Raw genomic sequence first — 23,096 nt, forward strand, 5'->3', positions numbered from 1 at the left:
GCTCTCAAAAAACACCTTGGAGGACAGAAATTCAAGTCACACGAGGAAGTGCAAGTACTTCGCGACGCGGCGGGAGAAAGGTATGACGCCGGTATTAAAAAACTGGTTAAAAGGATGCAAAAAGTGCTTGATCGTCAAGGCGACTGTGCAGAAAAATAGCTAAATGCTCAGCCTTTCCAACGATGTACGAAAAATTGAGAATAAATTTGATTTTTCATGAAAATATTTGGAGACGAAACTTTTCGAATCGCCCTCGTACTTACCATCTTCTCTATGAGTCACGGGTTTCTATATCTAATCTCCTATTACTATCCAATTTTTTCCTGTAGAGCGTCTGTTATCCAATTTATTAGCTCATACCACCATTCCCCTTCATCTTCCCTCCCCCTTTATTCGTGGACACTTTATCTTGGATTTCCTTCCTTTATAATCCATGTAATCACTTACATTTAACTTTGGCACCAACCTTTACATTTTATGCATCCTGGATTTTTAGTGGTGTGAATTCCGAGCGATATTTATTTTTTCGGATGAGTAAGGATGACAGGTAAAAACGGCACATATTTGGTCATTTTTCATTAAATAACTAATATTATTAATAACAAAATATCGAATTGGTATAGGTTTTTGATGAATGGCTTGGATGGTTTTTCACTAATTATTAATGCTTACGTCCTACCTTCTTTAGTCCATTCATTTCAAAAATGTCTAACTTCACCTCCCTCCTCCTCGCTTTAACATCATTCTTTCCTCCATTACCGTTTTCAGCATCCCATTTTCTCACAGTATCTTCTGCATCCACTCATTCTGCCTTTTTCGAATTTTTCCCTACAGCCGTCTCTCTCCATTGCGTATCATGCCTAGAGCTTCATCGTTGGTTTTAATTTCCCGGCGCTTTATGTTCATCATTCTTATCCACATCTCAAAATCCTCAAATTTACGCTTATCCTCTTGCTTCAACGGTCAAGTTTCAAGTTCAATCGTGTAGTAAATGGTTCTTTACCTAATTTTACCCGAGTTAAGTGTTTACACTAGTCTTTTCTTTACATCTTTGAATAGGGCTCCTTTCATCAATACCTTCCGATTTGCACAAGCTTCATTTAGTAGTTACTTAAAATAATATATTTTATTGCCTACTTAACCCAAAAAAGGGCAAGAATAAATTTAACAATTACGATTAAGGACGTTTTGCGTATTTATCTAATTGTAGGGGTTAACCTCGGCAAGCCTACCTTAGCAGGAGACTAGTGCACATTTATACCATCAGGTACTAGATATCTGGGCATTAGATCATTTACGTCAACAACGGTAGGGAAATGAATATGATAATGTTCTCTCTAAATATTAAAATTTAAAATAGATTTTATTCGATTACGAGCATCCATTTTATCTTTCAACATTGGGACGCAGACGTGTCTGCGACTGGGTCTGCTGGGTCCACGTGGTACCATTCTCGCCACATTGAAGCAGTATGCCCATGGAATTAGACGCATTTGATTCTCTACGGGTATTACGCTACACGGCAAAAATGGTAAATATTTTAATTTGAAAATTTGAAATCTAATTTAACCGATAATATGTGACCGGTATGATTATCCTTCAGTATTTCCGCCGATGCTTGGCCGTACGGTCCTAAATTCGCCCGATTGCAGATGCTTCCCTTTCCCGTGCAATTCAAATGCCTCCTCCTTACCTGCCGACCGTGTTGATGGCGCCCAGGGTCTCGGAGATGGTGGCGATGGAGTCGGAGGAGAGGAGGCGACCGGACTCGCTGGCCGGCACGCCCTCGTCTCCTTCTCGCGCCAACAGCGGCCCGTCCGCCGTGCGCCCGTGGCGGCCCGACGGCTCGTACTCACCCGGCCATCCCCACCCTCCGCCCCCGCTGCCTCCATTCGCACGGCCCCCGAAGCCTCCTCCGGCGCCGGCACTCCGGAATCTCTGCCCTCCGCCCCCGAACCTCTGAGCGCCACCCCAGGGGCTCGGTTGGTGGGCCGTGGCCGGAGGCGCCACGGACCTGTGGTAGTAAGGGGCGGCTGGGGACGACCACGGCAGGGATCCGAATACTGAAAAGAGGTTCAAACAAGGGATTTGATTAAATACACGTGCAAATATTTCTTTTTTTTGCTTGAAAAAAAATTAAATTGCGAACAGAGCACTCCCCACAGGATTTTATGAGAGTGCTCTTAAGGATCTCTTATATTTAGTATAATATATAATTAAACGTGATCGCCAACAAAGAATTTGGACGCAAGCAAAAACAAGAGCTCATTTAATGTCGAAGTAAAATGCAGAATTCTTTATGGGCTTCAACTGCAATTTTACATGGATTTTCCAAGATTTTCTTTGAAAAAAGGCTCCTTTATAGATTAGGAAACTACTTTTATTTCCAAGTATATCAACAGAAAATACTAAGAAGTGAGAATGCAGGGCATTTGCAAGTGCGTGTATCTAGGTGATGAGAATATCTGTACGCACTAAGAACTAAGATATGAAATACTCCAAAGAATAATTTACAGTTCAACATGATTATCTAAGCTAATGCAATAAATATCAAGGCCTCTATCACACATTCAGGCTCCGTTGGTTGGCGATAGGCATTACCTTTTGACAGTTACATAATTACATAGGTAGGAGGCACAGAAGTAATTGGAATTTGAGAACTTCAAATTTGTCATTTTTTTGTAAAACATTAACCCTTTTATGGATAAAATATGATCACGTTCTTTATATATATTCATGTTTTGATTCTAATCCAGTTTCTTAAGATTCTAAGTTAGGCCGAGTTCCTGGCCTGGTTCTCGTATTTTTAAAATTTCCATTGAGTTTTGGGGTGCCGTGCGAACAAATATTGATGAAAATTTTCACAAAAATTGATAAGATTTATTTTCATAAATGTTTTCATATCCATTCATAAATAAATTAAACATTTCAAACATTATTTTGCAAAATTTGGAAAGAAATTGAACGTGCTTCCACGTATGCGTAGCAAAATTTCCAAAATGTAAATAGATTTCTGACCGAAGAAGATTATTGCAACACTTTTGATGCGTTGAAAATGGAGAAATGCTCGAATATACCGATAATGGGAAACTACATGATTGTTCGCGTTTGTTTTGATCGGCCGAGGAAAGAGAAAATGCGATCTCTACTTTCTCAGTACGGAATGGCATGACAGTCGTGCTGGAAATTGGGGGCAGTGGTTGAAAGTGATTATTTGAACGCTTTAATGATCACTCATCAGTTTTCTCTTTCGTTCCAGGTGATCATTAGCGCTTGGAAAGGATTTCCCGTTTCTTTTAGCGCGACCAAACTTCGTTTACCCGTGGGACAACGGACTCGACGACAGCCGGCTGCGATTACGCCCCACAGTCTCCATGCCGTGAGTGAACCCATTTTAAGCACTTCAATTACTTCCTCGTGTAGTTGTCGTTGATGAGAGCTCGATTAATCTTATTCCGCCGGCAAAAGTTCCACTCTCCCTTTGGTTGTCATCATCAAAGAGTTTTCACGGTCGTTTTATCCGCGCGGTGAACGGCCAAGCTTCTCTCAATTAGGCAACTTATTTCAAGCCATGTTTGCCTGAAGCGCCGTCAAAATCTCCACCACTTCCTTGATCTACCACCTCCTTTCGGGCAAGAATACATTAATCGTATTCACCCTGAAGTAAATTATCGTTTGATCGATTCAAATTAACTCAGTCCCTTGAGATTGATATTTGAACAGCTTTTGCCAAAGATTTCTTAGACATAGCGATCTCAAAGCCTATCATATCCCTGTCGAACGCCTTTACTGACATTTTTTAATTGATGCTTTTTTTGTAATAATATTTCGAAAACGGTAAAAATGATACTGGATCATTTTTTGGGTTTTGTCCAAGAAAACTACGTAGTATATGCCGCTAAATCATGATCTTAACTTTTCGTTTTAAGAATTTGTTGTTTTGTTCTAACTTTGGAGGTACAGTGTTATCCATGATAAATGTAAGTTAGAAATTGAGGTGATCTTAACGGGCAGTCTTACTACACGCGTTCTAATTTCAATTTTTTCATTTCTCCTGTTTTTTTACACGTTTAATTGCTGGATTAAATGTGCCGATAAGAACACATGGCGAGGGCCAAACCAATGCAAAGATAATTATTATACTTTAAATATTGTTTGACATTCATCCTTTGTACTGTAACATAAACGTAGACTCCTCGTCTAAATGCTGAATTGAAGATTTAATAACATTGTTACACAGGTCAAAATGTTTCCAAGATTAAACGCAATTAATTAATTTATTAAATGTTCGAAGCGAAAAATGAATGAGTAGCACTTTGATTTCGCTGATGAATGGTCCGAACAACATTTGTGGTAGGATGTTGGCTACTTCGCCACTCCAAGGTAGAAACATATTTGGCAATAAATGTAAAAGAGTACTTGTAAATATTTAAGTATACGGGTTTATGTTTATTTTGATGGATAATTCCTGCTGAGAGTCAAATTGAAATTGAGTTGAAAATCAGAAAAAATGGACATAAAATTGCATAGACGAACATACGACATGTACAATTGCAAATCAACCGAAAATTGATCAATTACATAAATAGTTGTTGAAAAAGTTGATGTTGATAATGTTTTATTTGAAAGACACTTAGCACATCTTGTGTCATTACAGGAAATGTTTCAATAGGAAAAAAGGTTTCCACAGAAAAGCATATTTATAGGTAACTTATGGTAGAAATGAAAAATATATTCGACTGAAGCATTGCCTAATATGTGTGCTAATGTGAAACGTAGAGAATAAAAAATAGGAGCGGAGTGGCTTCAAAATTCGGTGTTGCCGATGCATGTTTGGAATATGTTGGGTAGAGAGAGTTAAGAACAAAGATGGGCTTAAAAGAGTGGTGGTACACTGTGGAAGAGCTCAGAGAAGAAAAGAGCAGCGATAGGATATTGTAATTTGAAACGTAAAAACGAAACGAAACGTAATAAAATGTGTGCTAAAGGCAATGCATGACTAAGTACGATATCACGTGAAGTCAAGGGTGCATTATTCTGTGGACAGTATAAGTGAGTAAGGATTCAGGAACAAAATCTCACGAAGACATGAAAAGTAAGGGTCAGAAAGGGGATGTGAGATATACACTCAAACCAATCAAAGGATCGCTAACTTCGAGTAGAATTTTTATTGAAGTCAATACGCCATTTTCAGCTGAAAACAGTTATAGTTTTAATTTTTTTATGCTCTAATATAAATATCTAAAGAGCACCATGAAAGCTCACCGAAAATTTCAACTGCTCTCATCGTGCCAGATGTTGATGTGATGTGAGTTCCTCAAATAATTCTCAAATATCCCACTATTTTTACCCTGCTCTTATTTTTCTTTGCCTTGATGGTAAAAACCTTTTTACAAAATTAATAAGTTTTATTATTTCGAGTAGTATATTTTCTGCATTAAACTTTTTAAGATTCAAAAAATGTAGCAGAAGAAGGTATCAGAAAATTGTCCACGGACATTATTTTTCTCATCGTTAAAGTGTTTGTATTTCAATTCTGGCCCAAGAAATTTAGTTCTTTTTCCGTCAAAGTGTGCCAGAAGAAACCAAATGGTTAGAAATCCCAGAGCTAGCAGGTTTTTCGTTAGATATGGGGACAGAATGTCATAAGCTTCCTAGGAAAAAAAAATGAGATATTCGGTTTCGGGAAACGGCTCAGATATTTCGTAACCTGGGTGAGATCCACGCTTTGAAATGTCGCCTTAACGAGGAGTGGTAGGTTCTCGAGGAGAAGAAAACTTGACGAAAAAGTTGGGATTCCCGGGTGAGCGCTCGATGACCTGATCCTAAAGGGGGGGGAAGAGTGGATGAGGGCTGGGACCCCTTCTCTCCCACACTTTCCGAGTCGCTCACTCTCGCTTTCCTTTCGGACTCCTCCGCCTCCCTCCCCTCCCCTCACCCGCCCGCTCTCCCTTCCGCCCGGCCGTCCAGACCTGGGGGACCGAAGAAAGCTCCTCTCCGATCTGGGAGGGCGTGTGATTTCTCCCGGATGCAAAGGCGGTTACGCGGGGAAACCCATGTTTCCACACGCGTGCCGGTGCGTGCCCGTGGCTCATTGCGTCTTCCCCGCCGAATCGTGATGCATTCATGCCTATTCATCCTCATTTAGAGCTTCTCCCGTGCAGATATGGGTGCAATGAGCTGTAGAAGGGTGTCGGATACTTCGCTATTCCTAGGTGGATATTTATTTGGCAACAACATTTTGCCTTAAAAATAGTCTCCATATAAATATTGAAAAATGCTAATTCATTTTTACTTTGATGAGGTTTCCCTTATGGATCCTATCATCAGAAAATAAACATGCAGAAAATTGTATACACGCACATGCATGCAAATCAATCGAATATGGATACGAATTATCGTTGAATTAGTTGAGTAACCCGATTGCCGATCGAACTGCTGATAATCCGAGCTCAACCAAAAACACTATGGCGACGAAAAAAATTGCACATTGAAATTAATCAACGAACCTAAAAAATGAAAAACCAATGATCTTACTCCCCAAATAATATAATACTGATTACAAAGATTCAGGTGTGATACGAGTATAGAAGAATTGTAACGTAATGAATAGCCAGATAATTACGATTTTTACATTTGAAATAAAGTTACTAAAAAAAAACGGGATTTTCCATAACAGTGACTTCAATGGAGTGAATCCTTAGTGAGCACACGTACGAGTGGTGATTCGTGCAGAGATATAGTACATCTTCACTTGAAGATGGTACTTTGTAACAAAACCAAGGCCGTATCATAATTATTTCTCGTTTTAACTTTATAAATAACTCTATAAAATAATTTAATCGATCAAACATTGAGTCGTTTTATAGTATGCATCTCAATTAAATTCTAATGTTTTCGTAGGGGGCGTAGCAACTCAAAAGTTTTCATGTGACAGATGTAAAATTACAATTGATATTTCCTTAGTTTCTTAGTTAAGGGGAGATTTAATGCCTAAATAAAAAATTACCCAGCGAAATGATAATTATGTTCACTTTTTCAAGTCTGGTCAAGATAAATCGGTATTTTTCCTCATTGTGCGGCATGTTCACAATTTAAAATAGTGGACTATATTCTTTTTCTATCCCAGGAAGAATTGAAATCCAGCAAATTAGACGATGAAACTAGGAATTTCAGACGGTCTCTCTATTATTTGAATCCGGAATCCTCCAGCAGATAGACTAATAATTCTATTTTCCAATATCTACTTACCTGAGGATCAAAATGGCCATAGGTGTTTTATAAAAATATTAATACGTATTTTTATATTAATTCCAACATTTGTTCATTTTCTTTGTGAAAACTATCGAATAGTCACGTTACTTTTAATTTTCATGCTGATTTTTCAACATTTTTCAATAAACAAGCTTTCCTGGGGTTTCTTGGCCAGCTTTTCCAGTATCCAGGTTATTCAAGAATTGATCTCATCTCCCCTTTCCAACAAAGCTGTTGTTGTCTCTGTATTATGTTTCCACGAAAACACGATTAATTCAAAATCTCTCCCATTCCACTCTGTCCTATGACATTCACTTCTCGGACTCTTGTCTCGCTGATGTTGCTTTGTCTAAAGATGCCTGCTTTGTCTACATTGCTCTTTGTTCATAAACGACATCATGGTAGTGGCATTTTTAAACCTCCTCACCCCACTGTTACTCATAGTTTCGCCGGAGGGAACCCCACCCCTCCTCGGCCAATTAAGTTTCATTGCTCCCATGTCCACGTGCGAGTTATGCAGGGAATTCTTGTCGAGGAGCGATGAGTTCGATCTTCTAAGGTGTTCATTGCGCCCGCTGGGAACTTAAGTACATGCAACTACATTTACATAATACCCCGCTAGCCATACCTGCGGAACTATTAGTTTATGTATGCGTTTGATAGTAGATAGTAGGGGATGGACAGGAAAGGATGAAGGGTGGAGAGAAACCCGGCGTCGGCATTAGCCTACTGTTTACGAAAGGCGCCAAGGGGTCCGCAGCTTAACGTCCCATCCGACGGACGGCGTACTCACTCAAAGTGCCCTCCACAAAGCACCTCAAGTAGGGATCGAGATACCACTGAAAAATATTCAACACCGCCGGGATTTGAACCCGCGCCCTCTGGGCGGGAAGCCAGTACGATAGCCACCGCAACATCTCGATCCATATGCTTTTGATAACATAATAGCTGATGTACAAAAACACTCTTATACAAGTACACGCATATATCGTCGGTCAGATACATCATGCAATAAATGAATACTTGCTCGTCTTAAAAAAAACTCATAAACGCTCATCTTTAAGTAAAAATATTTAAGAGCTTCGATTCGATTATGATTTCGCATAGTGCAAAGAATGAACAGTGCTTGTATCTGTCTGTGACGGTATCTATCTCATTTATTTTACCCCGGTGGTCGAATATATCAATATAATATGGTACTACTGTAATTCCCTGGGCCTCGCAAAAAACTAGTGCCCTAAGCCTTTCTAAAAGTCTATTTTACCTTATATCTTTTCATGAACTATATTTGTGCTTCGCCTATTACAGCTAGAACTTAAATACTCTACGGGCAGAAGAAATTCGTTTAAAGAGTAAAATTTGAGGAAAGTATGAGAAATAATAGGTAGTAACCTTTGTTATGTTAAAGGATGTCATGACATCAGAGAACGTTGGGAAATAATTTAGTTTATTCGTAGACCCCTTCGTGTGGCGCTAAACCTTTCCTTGAGCGCATGATATTATTTATGGACAGCGTACTGTATTGGAACACCTCATCGATGCATAGCATTCCCAAGGAATTTGAAGTGGCAAAACTCTTCTTCTACATCAAAATGAAAAAACGAGTCATCCAGAAGAACTCAAAACAAAATTTCTGGATTAGGGATACAACCCTTGAGCTCTCAGTTCGGCCGCCGATCACGAATTAAATTAATCTGTACCTATATAATTTGCCGAACGTGCTTCAAACAAGATGAAGAGAAATAATTTTTGCTTCTCATAGCCGAATGAAATTCCGCGAAAGAAAATTGGAAAGTGAAAGGATCTCCTCGCTTTATTCGTTTCAATGTTATTAAATGAGAAAAAAACCGATGAAACTCAAATTAATTACATTTCATTGACCGATCCTTTCCCTAACTTTACCCTCAAGGAGAAGAATTTCACGAATTTTTGACGTGATAATAAGAAATGTTAATCAATTATCAGTAAGCAAATAGAAAGCGTGAGCTATAATGTGAGCATTAGAAAAATAATTATAATTTTTAAGGATGCAAATTTTCCTGCTATCCTTTATTAAAAATCTGGTTAGTGTACAGAAGCAAAAGAACTGTGGTCGACATTTGACCTAAGTAGTGTATCAAATTCAATTTTCAATGGAACAATATTTCATCAATAAGGTCTAGATCCACTATAGGTTCGTTAAGAATGTCGGTAGGGAAACTCTTTGAGTCCATCTAAACTGGTCATTTTCTCCTTAACTTATGAAATCGCAGGAGAGGTCTCAACCCTAGTTTTCACTTAGCACCTCCAAACTGGCGGATACCGGTTTCCACGGGTTTTTCCAGTGGATTTAACGGTGCGCCCAGGCCAATCCCGCATCCTGCTCGTGTGGAAACACTGATTTTCGTACCCGCGTGCCTGACCGATTCACAAGAGGTTAAGGGTGAGTCACTCCGTCCTCGTTCGTCGCATCTAACCGTGTGGGGTCGGGTGCCGATGACTTGATGGAAAGGACTGCTTTCAATAGTGTGAAGAACCACGTAATCCTTTTTGGAATCCGGAGGTAAATGGAGATCGGGATCATTACTTCTTACTAGATTGCAAATGACTCGACACTCTATTTACTACCTTACTGCATTTGCCTACCTTTCACCTCCTCCGTTGTGAAAGGTAGGTAAATGGGTTATAATATTTTGAAACGGTGGAAGGATTTAAAGAGACCCAGCTTCGACATTGGGCTATCCGTGGTGGCTAAGCGATCATCAGTTCACAAGCCCCGCTTGAGGGTTGGTTCTACTCTGTAAAGAATAGCGACATTAGATGGCTAAAAACTAAAGCTAACATTAGACGTAGAAGATACAAATTTCGTCACGTTTCGACGGCCTGAGTCTTCTTCCTCAGAAGAGATAAGGGTACAACCATGTACCCTTTACTCTTCCATCCATTCATACTCGTCAAAATCAAATTAAAACCGAACACCCGCAGTAACAACCAGTCCGCGTACCAACAAGGACATAACCTAACAACTACGTGAGCCTGTGAGTTGTCACTATGCGATTCTCCTACCACAGCGATGGCAGTATGGGTACATAAAGAGCTAGCCTGGCTTTTAGCGGACTGCGTTTTATGGCGGGTGTTCGGTTTTTACTTGACTCTCCTAGTGTGTGTGTGTGTTTGAATGAATGAATATATGAGTGCGAATATATATATATATATATATATATATATATATATATATATATATGTATGTATTTGTGTAATATATATACACTCATTGCAAGGCTTTGCATTCTCCTGGAGTACTTCCACGAAATATTTCCGTAGCTGTATGAATGACATATTTTCGACAAGCGAATGCTAATGATAAGCTTGAATGAAAAGGCTAAATAGCCGCTTCATTTCTCTTTAGTGATATCTTATCTATATTATGCCTAGAGCATGGGAACCCCTGCGAAGAAAGATTTAATTTTTACGTCCGATTTGTCATGAACCGCTATAAGGGTACAGAAGGCGTCGCGCATTCGTTTGAATGGCAGTGTTATTCGTGGCAAGAGAACTATATGTATACTAATTTTAATTGATTAATTCAATTGCATTGGTTGGTATTGATATTCATATGACATTAGAATTCAACGGAAAATAGTCTGTCCGTGGAACGATATGTTAATGAAAATGATTTTCTCAATATTCTGCCAAAAGTTTATTTAATTTAGCGTGACTTTACAAGCCTCTGTAAAATAAATGATTACATGATTATATTCTCTTTTCCATGGTAAAATCACAAATGCCCTTTAATTGCTGGCGTCTTAAGCGCGACGCCATATATGCCCGGGTGGCGGATATATTATGTAGTGCCGTTAGTGTAACCCTTCTTTTCATATTTTGCATTATAAACTACAGCCTGCATGTGGCCATGCCCGATCTTCAGGGAATGAAATTCATTCTCGATTAAAATTTCGTCTCTGTAATCTAATGCAAAAATACTGAAAAATTTTAGCTGCGCTTGGCCGAAACGATGATGCCCAGTCGGGGACTATTTTTCCCGTTCCGTCTGTCAAAATTGGACACGAGTATCACAAAAGTCAAATTTCCATAACTACAACATGAAACTCGTTTCAAAGACAACGAACTCCCTTTCAGCATCAAATTTAGGGAACTTCACAAAGAAAATTAATTCATTCGATACCGTTTGAAAGTGGAACTTCGTCCAAATTTACTTCAAAAAATTGTAAAGCCCTTGTCTAAGTAAATAAAGATGTAGCTGAGTAGAACGAGGTCGAGCATTAAACATGAGGAATGTATTCCATTGCCTTTCAACTTTCCTTCGTACGGAGGATTAATCGTGACAACACTCTCTCCAATCTCTACTTTCATCAAAGAGAAGTCTCAGTAAAGGATTCCTATTTTCATATTTTTTTACCGATTGGCTGAATCACATATGAATCAGGAAAAAAATGATATTGTAAAAGAGAGCATGAGATGGCACTCTTTCGAAAAAGGTCAATTCGATCATAAAACTCAGAGAACTGTCTGAAAAAAAAACAACGATTAGTTTCTCTGGAAGTTGTTTTGAAATCGATGGAGATGATTTCAGTTTTGAAAATTGAGCGTCATGATTAAGACCGGTTCGTGTTTTTGAACCGTTGGTCACGCTGCCTTTTTTCACAGTGACCTGAGTTACTTCAGGGATGCCAAATAGGGATTTTATTTGATTGGTTTCAAACATATCCCACCAGGAGATGGTGGAAAGATTTCAGAAGTTTTCTCGCGAAAAACAACATGGCCGATACGATACGAACTTACAATTCGAAAATCGGTGAGAACGGTTCAAATCTATAGACTTGATTAAACCACCATTGTTTGTGGACTTGTGTGGAAAATAAACATGTCGGGAATATTTTACCTTTTTTATTGACGAACTTATGGTCTTCTTTTATAAAAAAATTGCACTTTTATGGAAGATAATTTTTTATTTAATTTTCCCAGACTCTTTACTGAGATTTAATTTAATTTCTTTTCCACTCACCAAACACTTCACCCTTCCATAAATGAATTGAACTATCTCTCTAAAACTGCAGGTGTCGGTAGAAATATAGTTGCGTTTTTTCATTTGTAAAGTAAATTGACTAATTTAATGATTTGTAATAACTTAAAATATGATTGATGGAATATGATATTTTTACGTATTCCGTATGCACGAAGAGAATATTATGAAGTGGAAAATAATTAGATTTTAGCTTGCTTTTAATTTAAAATGTTGAAGTTTTACTTCAATTAACGGTGAACGCAATGCGAGATAGTGCCATGACCACCACTCGGACGCTTGACGAATTTACGCCGTTTCACGCCGAATTTTCATTATCCTCTCCTCTCCAAACGAGGTCATGCAACTAAGGTCCAGAGTCTCTTGGTTTGGGACGATCTCGTGCGCCAATTTCTACCTCGGTGTCCCCCAAAAACCCAGCAGGTCAGCACATCAATTGCATGAAGCTTGTGACATTAGCGCAAGATATTTTTAAGGATAAGTTTATTTATTTGTTTGGGCGAGAATGAGAGAGCATCGGAAAGTGCAAGCGAATGGGGGGGGGAGTGAATTGGGGGGAAAGGGGGGAGATGAGAGAGGAGGCTCGTGGAAATTAAGGTCAAGCCCAGTGGCCGTGCAAAAATAAATCGGTGAAAACTCGCCAAACGGAAAACGAAAGCAGTCGGGAGGGGGAGGGAGGAGAGAGAAGGAGAGAGAAAAGAAGTGGGTTAGTGGACACGTCCATTTCCCCTTCCCCTCCTTTTCCCTTGTTCTCTTCGACCGCGGTGGTCAGTCAGTGGTCAGCGTCAGCCCTTGACCGTGATGAGAGGGGGGATGTGGAGAAAAGAAATGGAAAAGAAAACGCCGGTCACTTTCCGTTTCTTCTTCCTTCACACGTGCCTCACCATCTTCTCGTGCCGTGTTTATTGCTGACACACAATTTGTTTAACCTCCGTCACTCGCGAATTAGGCGTGAAACGAGAGGCCTTTCTGGGCTGACTCTTTTTTTTTATGGGGTGAGAGGAAATTCTGATCTCGCTCGAATTTGGGTACAGAATTAAAATTTAAATCCACAGGTACATACCCTTGAAGTCTTTCAACTTTGGGGTGGGAAATGCGTCAAAAATCATTTTTAGTCCGTAATTTTGGTTCACTTAGTTTATAATCATTTAGTTACTCACCATTAGGCCAAGCATCATTTAGTCCTACTCTCTTTCAATCAATTCTCTCCGCACTGCCCTGTGCATTCAGCATACTCATTTAGCTTCCGTCACATTCATGCATTATTTGATTCATGCTCTTCTGCTCCTGAGACTTTTAATATTCCTTGCACTAAGAATTACTTCAAAAATATCCACCTATGACTTTCTCGGTGTTCTCCTATCTTTTTTTCCAATCACTCTCCCCTGATCTATGTTTGGTGATTTGATTCACGTTCAGTCTCTTAGCATGACCCAAACAGTATTGCACACTTCTTTCATAATTTTCTATTATGTGGTTCGCCATATTATTTTGTGTCTAATTTCGCCACCATATTTATCTTATTCTAACAAAAAGTAATCCTTTAGTACCAAATACCCAACGCATTTAGTCAATATACGAGGGTCATCCGGAAAGTAGTACCCGTTCGTGCCGCATGAAGTGCTGACGACGCGAGTAGCCGCTGGACGAGGTCAGATAGCTTCAGTGGCTTGTCTGCCTTCTCTGAGCCAAGTTGCGTGACGCTAGCATTGCCTGTGTTGTTTCTGTGATTGTTTACAATGTTTAAAAAAATTGAGAACGCCGCCAGTTGTGAAGTGAGGGCAGTGATTAAATTCCTCAATGCAAGAAACGTTCGCCCATGTGATATTCATCGCCAATTAAAGGAGGTGTATGGAGACAATGTAATGGACGAGTCGTCTGTTCGGCGGTGGTGTCGCAACTTCAACATGGGGAGGGGGAACACACACGACGATGAGCGTTCGGGGAGACCGTCTGTCATTACAGACCAACTGGTGAGCTCAGTTGACGAATTCGTGAGGAACGATCGGCGCGTCACAATTGATGACATCTGTGAGCATTTTCCCAATGTTTCTCGAACAATTGTTCATGAAATTGTTAAACACCATCTGCATTATGCAAAAATTTGTGCAAGATGGGTCCCTCGCGTATCTCAATGAGCTGGCGGCGAAGGACTATGCAGCAGGAATACAGAAACTTGTCACACGTTATGACAAATGCCTTAATTTGCTTGGAGATTATGTTGAGAAGTAGTTTAAAGTATCCTCTTTCAAATAAAATTTTTTATGTTTGTTAATATTTACTTTTGTGTCTTTATTTCACGAACGGGTACTACTTTCCGGATGACCCTCGTATATGCACCTTCGGGCAAAAGGTATTATTAACAAAACCAATGATTTGTTCATATCATAAAACTCTTTTAATCAACTGAGTCATTAATATGCATAAAATCATGACCATTTTTTTCTGTGTGTCGATTTTATCGCCAATATGTAAGAAGTCGAATTTAGGCCAGTGATGTCTTGTGTAGATGTTTTCTCACTGATATCAGTGATGCTGATATGGGGGAAACCGTGAGATCAAAGATCTATTATGATGAGAATGGAGTACTAAAGCCATCCTTGGGAAGTGTTTTACCTTAATAGAATATTACTAATGAAACTAAAACTAATTTTGAGCTCGATGAACTCTTATCGAATTTTCCAACGTGTTATGTTCTGCATTGATGCCGACGTTTCTATAGTCGACTCGTCCATCGCCATTCAGCTCTGAATATGTCGGACATCCGTTGAAACGTCGGCAGTAATACGGAACAACCCGGTGGAAACTCCGAGAAGAATTCATTATGACATACGCCGGGAAATCATCAGTTTCTTCTTAATTTGAGCATATGATTATCTAGTACAAGGTGTGGTTTGGTCGGTAAATGAGTTCGATTAGTTTCCAATATAGCATAATTTCCAAAATTTATTTGTAGAAAAAAATTGATAAATATTTTGCCCATGCATGTAAATGCGACCATTTAAAAGATTTACTAGATCCTTTGCTGGACAGCGAAAAAAAATGAGACTGAATTATTTTTTTAGAAAAGATATGCGTAGTAAACATTCGTGTGAGTCGACTGTGTTTACGGAGTTGAAACAAGCACCCCGCCCTCTTTTTAGGGCGATACTTTCATGAAACTTTCTCTCGAGGACACCTGTTCGTTGGTTGGTTGACTACACACGATGGTCTTGTTTCCTACGTCACAGTTACTTGAAGTACACGCACATTTGCTTCCAAGAGCATTGATGGGCACTGTGAGCTTTGGTAAAAAAAATCTGGAATGATGGTGTGTGAAATACTACACTTGCAGTCCAAGTCTCAGTATTTCCTCGGAATATCAAGAAATACCTAACATATAGTCCAACGTTTTGTGAGGGGGGGGACTGATTTGAACCAATATTTTTTGCTTGTCGTTATAATTCGTGTTTGAAAATATTAATTTGATCTCTCAGATCTCTCAATTCACCCAGGATTTTAAATGAAGATATTTAGGGTTCGACTTTTGGTTAGCTGAATGTATTCTTCAGAATGGGGAAGTTTCGTTCGGATGTTTGGTCAATCGATTAAGGGGATATTTCTGTGACAACAGAACATAGGCAGATTATTGATATTTTTCGCTGACAGTTGTTTTAAAATATACTATAAAATTCCTCCTTTTTCACGAAAGTAATTGGAAAGCAATAAAATATTGTATTATCCAGTAAAAATAGCGATATCAAAATAAAAATATAAAGAAATCATTAAAAATGATCACAGAAATATCAGTCAAGAAAAAGAATACATTTGTGAAAGAACTGTACCATCTTTGGTAAAATTTTGAAGGCATATGTTGTACAGAATTTAAATTGATATTTGAATTTCAGAAACAAAAATGATATGCAGACATTCATATTATTTCAACATATATACAAACGCAAACACATATACACACTAGATTATTAACACTAGGGGATGTCTTAGTTCAGTGGGTAGAAAGTTAGATTACTGAACTAAGGACCTAGGCTCGATTCCCGGATACGCCTCTGGGCACCCTCAGCTTTATCCGAGCTGTGTGATTTTCCGGGTATCGTAACTTCCTAGGAAATAATAGGCGGTACAGGGAAAGGAACTGGCCTCCCTATCTTGATGTCTGAATTTCACACGCCGTTATGGCCTCGATCATCACTTATCAAACTGATTTTGGGTTGATAATTGTGGTTGTAGTAATAAATCCTCGTTCTTAATATATGTCTCTAAATTACATGTCAGGTGCCACGACGGCCGCGTCAGGTGTTCTCCAAGGAAGTGTAATCGGACCTCTTTCATTCCTTCTTTACTTCAATAACATTAACTCCGTGGTTAATAGTAAACTCGCTAATTTTACGATGATGCCGTCGTCTTGCTGACGATAGCAAAGATATCGTTAGTCCTCAGGAAAAGGTAGCATTAGCAGATGACTTTCATGCAATTCAGCGTTGGTGTGACACGGGCATTAGAATGAAAGTTAAAGAAGTATCATCATCAGTATTTCAATTCTAAGATTGGTTTACTGCAGTCTTCCATTCTTCCTAATTTAGTGTTAATTCCCTCACCCTCTGATAGGTTTCCTCTTTTATGTCCTTCTTATATTTAATTTGCCCTATGTACTTATTTCCTGGCCTTCCTCGCGGAATCTTTCCTTCAAACTTTCCTTCTATTATGTTTCTAACTAATCCATTGTGCCTCAAGGTATGTCCAATCCATCTAGTTCTTCTTTCCCGTAGAGCACTCAATATGGCCTTTCCTCTTCTGGTGTTCTATATACTTCATCGTTCGTCAATTTATTGGCCTATTTTATCTTCCGCATTCTCCTCCAGCACCATGTTTCAAACGCTTCTATTCTTCGTTGGTCCACTTTTCCAATATTCCATGTCTCCGATCCGTAGAGTGCCATGCTACACACAAATGTTTTGAGGAACTGCTTGCTTTTGAGGAACTCCTTGTTTGTAATCTTATGTTCTTTGAACATAGTAGTTGCCTCTTCTCAATGAACGCCTTCTTTGCTTGGGCTATTCTTCGCTTGATGTTGACCGAGCTTCTTCCATCTCATGTTATGCTGCTAATCAGGTAGATGAAGGATTCCACTTGCTATAGTTTCACTCCTCGAATTGTGATATCTGCATTCATCTTCTCTCTTCCACAAGCAAGGATTTTCGTTTTCTTCCTGTCGATGCTCATGTTATATTCCCGAAGTGCTTGGTCCATGGTACTCAGGTGTATAGCGAAGTGTATAGCGGTGAAAGTGTGTTGCGATGAATATTTGAAGCAGTGTTTCTCCCTCATCAAAAATGTCGAAATAGCAAATGCAGGCTCGATGAAATAATTAGGCTACTCTTACATATGAGCTTGGGTGAAACATCTACGGGGAATATGTGGACCAGCTGGTAAGAAATTTTGATTTGTTAGAAGAATATTGGTGAAATGTGACGAGAGATTCAAGGGGCGATGCTATATTCTATTAGCTAGATCTGATTTAGAATATGCTGCTAACTTATTGGATCCTCATTAAGTCAGTTTGATTAGATCTTGTGCAGAAAAGATGAGCTATTACATTAAAATATTGTTGTGATAAATGCAGTACAGTATCTAGATTATTAGAGGAAATGGGTCGGGAATCATTCACTGAGCGAAAGTTTAATTACCGATTAAATCTCTTTCACGAATTCAAAGCAGAACTCTTCAGCGATGTTGATGAAAACGTATTACTGCTCTAGGGGAGATAATAAAAATAATATTAGGGAGATAAAATGTAGAACCGACAGATATAGGATGTAATATTTCGCGCGAACAATAAGGAAATAGTATAACTGAAAATGACCGCGCGGTGAAAAAATTAATTTTAAAATGATAAGTAGAGTAGGATATTGTCATTCTTTTTACAACCCTGAACTTATTTTTCTTCCTGTAACTAGACGCTCGTTTCGCATATTTTTATAAAGATTCTACTCCTAGACATCGTAGCACCTGTAGCTGTAGTTAACATTAGTTCCGTTATTTTTAAATATTTCGCTCATTTATCGATAACCATCATTTGAACAAAACACAATTTAAATGTTTCATGCCTGTTGTGGAAGAATGAAATGTAGGTTGATTTCACGCGAGGATGGCAGGAGTGAATGCAGAAGTAAATATTATTCTTTTATTTGAGCGGATGTCATAACTTTTTTATCGGTGCAGAATAGTTGAAGAAATGTCACTAAGTATGATATATGCCATATTCTGTCTATGAATAATTTAAATTGAAACATTTGCAATTACATGAATAGTTATCATAAAAGTACGTGTTCTCTCCAAAAAGTGTTTATGAAACATTCCGTGCTCCAGGGATGCATCCTTGATGAATCCACTAACTAACTTCCGGGGCTGATAAGATAGTAGGCAACCTCGATCCTTATCGGATTTCTCGAGGGTGGAGTTCTTTAGGGAAGGAAAGTAGAAATCAAATCTGGACAGAGTTCCCTTAGAACTTCCGAAAGCTTTCTCTCGGCTCGCGTCATTTTCTCCGCAGGGCTAGGACGGGGAGAAAATGGTATTAGGGCCAGCTCACATACGCACCCACGCGAGAGGTTCGTGGCGAATTGCGAGGCACCGGCTAGCGTTGCCAACTCGGGGGGTTGGCGATAGATCCAACCTCATAGGGCATTATGTAGCCTACTGACTAGGCCTATATGACTGGTAGTGTTGAACGTAGTTTCCACCCTAAAATTTTGCACCATACCCGAATTTCCGTCTTTATGCAAACATATTATTATACCGGTGTAATTTGGAGACTTAACATTTCGTTATTTGGAATTACTCGAGAGCCAATAGTGTTTATTGGTGATTTTAGACTTTTGTATTTCAGTTTTTAGGTGAATATTAATAACTCTGAATCGAGCCAGGGAGAAAAGTAATCACTATAATCGCAGAAAAGAACGGCGGTGGTCATCATCATCATTTGTCGTTCAATCCTAAGATTGGTTGACTGCAGCCCTCCATCCTACCCCATCGGATACTAATTGGTTTACTTCGTGATATTTTTTACGATGTACTTTCTTCTTTATTTTTCTCATGTATTTATGCCTTGGCCTTCCATTGTGACTTTTCCCTCTATTTTTCCTTCTATTATATTCTTCACGAATCCATGGTGGCTCAGGGTGTGGCCAATCCATCTGGTTCCTCTTTTCTCTATGGTGCTCCATAAGATCCGTTCTTCGTTTATTCTTCTGCATACTTCTTCATTTCTTATTTTATCCGTCCATTTGATCTTAAGCATCCTCCTCCAGCACCAGGATTCGAAGGCTTCTAGTCTTTTCTGGTCTACTTTTCCGATGGTCCATGCTTCTGATCCATGGATTGTCACGCTCCATATGAATGTTTTCACGTATTGTTTCCTCGTCTGTAGTTCTACCTTCTTTGAACACAGTCTTTTCATTGTGAATGCTCTCTTAGCTTGAGCTATTCTACGCTTGATGTCTGCAGTACTTCTTCCGTCCCATGTGATGGGTCCGAGATAGGTGAAGGAATCCAATTGTTCTAATTTTTCTCCTTTTGGTGTGAATTAAATTAGTTTTAGAATTTGTCATTCATAAAAGAGCTGTGATAATTGGTTCCAAATTATGGAAAAGGAGTAGGTACATTCAATTCAGAGTGGCAGAAGGAAGCATTGTGTTTTTAAATTCAATAAAACTAGTTCACCTGAACATTTACCCGCTAAACTCCTTTCCTGTGGGGTATGAATTTTGTTACAATACCTCGGATGCCGGTATAACGCAAACATATTAATCTTGTAACGTTACTAAAATACCTCAAATATTTTTAAGTCAGGTAATAGTTCGGTTTCTAATTATAATAATTTGCTGATGAAGCAGAGGTAGTTGAGTTATATATATATATATATATATATATATATATATATATATATATATATATATATATATATAAATACATTCAAACACAAAATCCCGCCAAACAGCGAATAAATACTCATTTATATAGAAACAGATATAAGGAAAAGGGATAGGTATCCCTTTTCCTTATATCTGTTTCTATATAAATGAGCATACAGACATATATATATATATATATATATATATATATATATATATACGCTATTTCATGCAGTTTCATGCATCTATAGGGTTGCCATTAATGGCAAGGAAATAATTCAGGACATTGGCACTCGTCGTGAATAAATAATTAGGCAGCTTTTCTTTTAAATAGCTGTTGGGTTCCTCTCAGTTGTGCCACCCGTGGTTTCCAAGAAAACGCGACAAATTTTCTTCTATCGAAAATGAAAAACGAGTTGCTCTACTCTACACCCTTGTGGTGCACGAACTTTGTGTACGCACTTCTAAGCAGTTTCCAGGCAACCACGGGCGGATCTTCGGTTGAGTCGAAAGTTGTTCTTTTACGAGTACATATTTTCTTTGTGAAAACAATGGTGTTCCCTTAGTAGGCATAATTTCTAAGGATATATCATCGTGTACGTATTTGATTTTAAGAACGCCACCGTTTATTCTAATAAGATCGCGGGGGTACTTCACATGGATGTCCATCGGCATTTGTCCTCTTAGTAAAGCCTAATTCGTAGTTTCTGTGAACAGAAAGGATGCGAAATCACATTTATATAATCCTTGCTCTCTAATTACACTTGAAGGATACCCCCATACACACGTGTAAAAACGAATATTTCCACTTCATCTTGCCAGAAAAAATCTAAAGATCGTCCCAAATAAAATCCAAAGTGTAAAAAAAACCCCAAAACGATCATTAACAAATTCCACGTACGCACTATCCTCGAATTTCAACTACTCCCGAATTGCAGTGTGAAAATACAACCTGTTTATCTCATTCTCAAATATCACCAAAACTAATGATTATTTTATAAGCACCGAGAATTCTATTCTCGAACCCGATTGAACTCATCCGCGAGTAATAATCTGATTTAATTCCTAAATTTTTTATCGGAGTGCCTTGAGCAAAGCACAATGACGAATAAAACCATGTGAGTAACGCAGCTGTGACCTGGAATGTTATATTTCTCTCGAGAAAAAAAATTCGTGCTCCAGCCCGTAGTCAAGTTACGATGAAACTGCTTTTTAAAGGTGTCATCAATCCTTTTATCATTAATTCCAGCAACGCTGTGAGATAATGCCCCAACTGATCGATGCGAATCCCGTCCCGGATCTGCATATTTTTTTCGAACTCGAGAACTTTTTTCCATCGCTTAAATGTAACAGGTCTTCCTGGTTACCACGACACTCTTTCAACTGCCAATAAAGAACCATTGTCGATACACTTGCCGTAATATAAAAAAGACCAACGGCTTACTCGTAAAAGTTTCATGGGCCACTCAATCACGGAAGGTGTCTGAGCAGCCGGCGTTGTGCGATATAATTTCACGTTGTTCTGAGGCAATATTTTGGAGTAAGGCATGCGAGTTATATTCCGGCACCCGACTAATTTTTATGGGCGAATTTCTGCCGAGGAAAATTCAACAAGGAGGAAGTAGTTGACGAAAGGGAAGCTGAGTATGAATTTTTCAGAAAAATATTACTGAACACTTGGATATGGAGCTTGCTGCTGTACGGCGTGGACACGCCGTTGAAGCAAGATGGTAGTATTCGATCGACTGTTTTTGAGACATGGGTGTGGAGAAGAACGGAAAAGGTGAAGTGAACGGCAAGAAAAATAAACGAAGAGATACCAGGAATGATGCGGGAGTAGATACGATTATTGGGAGAAATCCACAGGAGTCATGAGAGGTGGATGCATAGAATTTTTGATTGGCGGTGGAATGCTGAGGACTATGATAGAGGGGAGGACGTTGGAAGGGGAAGGGCAAGGAAATGGTCGGAATGGAGTTAAAATGTTGCGGAATTGAAGAAGGTCTTTTATAGCGTGAGTTATCAAGTTGTGTCTTGTTGGGCGAGGCTAAGAAGTGTTGGGTGCATTAAGTTTAGGTCCATCAAAAACCTATCCTAAACGATTAAACGATTGACCACCAAACAACAATTATAATCATTCATAGAATGCCGATTAAGGTAAGTTTTGGGTGAATACAAGCTCTCAAACGGCATATTAAAATATTTTCTAAATTAATGTTTCTCTATTTTATCCTAACAAAATAAAAAAAGCTGATATTTTTTATTCGATTGATGGCGTTTGTGTGATAATTTTAGTTTTTTTCGGTAGAGGCGACCATTCATTTATCCGCCAATAAGCTTGATTGGACAAATAAAACAATGGTAGTGCGATTTTCCACAAAGACAAAGGCTAAGCTTAGCATTAAAATAGGAGGGCAAAAACAAGAGTAGATAGAACAGTTTACGAACATATCTCGGAAGTGTTTTTGACCAAAATGGTCAAAGTAGTAGGGACGTAAAGAAGAGAGAAGAATTGCTCTAGGCAAAGAGGCTTTCATAAGGAGGAGGGAATTGATGACATGGACTTTGATTAAGGATGCTAAGAAAAGACTCGTCAATATGAAGCGTAGTTATGCATGGTAAATGAAGCAGGGGGATGGACATAGATAGGAGGATTTTGAGATGCGGGTGTGGAGAAGGATGGAGAAGGTAAAAATAGACGGAAAGGAAAAAAAATGAGGAAGTGCTAGGTATGGCGGGCGAGGAAAGGAAATCGTTGCGAGAATTTACTAGGAGGCAGGAAAAATGGATGAAGAGGGTATTGATCAGCTGTGGGATGTTGAAGACTGTGAATGAGGATAGAATGTTAGGCAAACGAGGAAAGGGCGGGAACAGGATAGGGATGTTGGACGGAATGAAGGGAGCAATGA

The 23,096-nt window shown here is 38.9% G+C and overlaps 1 protein-coding gene across 1 annotated transcript in view; it reads right to left on the bottom strand.

Moving 5' to 3' along the window:
• LOC139696849 (transmembrane protease serine 9-like) overlaps positions 1–1,892 on the bottom strand; it is a 34,119-nt gene extending 32,227 nt beyond the window's left edge. The window contains exons 1-2 of the mRNA XM_071595728.1: positions 1,871–1,892; positions 1,694–1,793 (exon numbers count right to left, since the gene is read on the bottom strand). Coding sequence (XP_071451829.1) covers positions 1,694–1,793; positions 1,871–1,892 — 122 coding nt within the window. The remainder of the gene's footprint in view (positions 1–1,693; positions 1,794–1,870) is intronic.
• Positions 1,893–23,096: the final 21,204 nt, after the last annotated feature.

The sequence above is a fragment of the Hetaerina americana genome, unplaced genomic scaffold, assembly GCF_022747635.1.
Source record: "Hetaerina americana unplaced genomic scaffold, ioHetAmer1.1.p SCAF_7, whole genome shotgun sequence".
In the NCBI taxonomy this organism is placed as follows: Eukaryota; Metazoa; Arthropoda; class Insecta; order Odonata; family Calopterygidae; genus Hetaerina; species Hetaerina americana.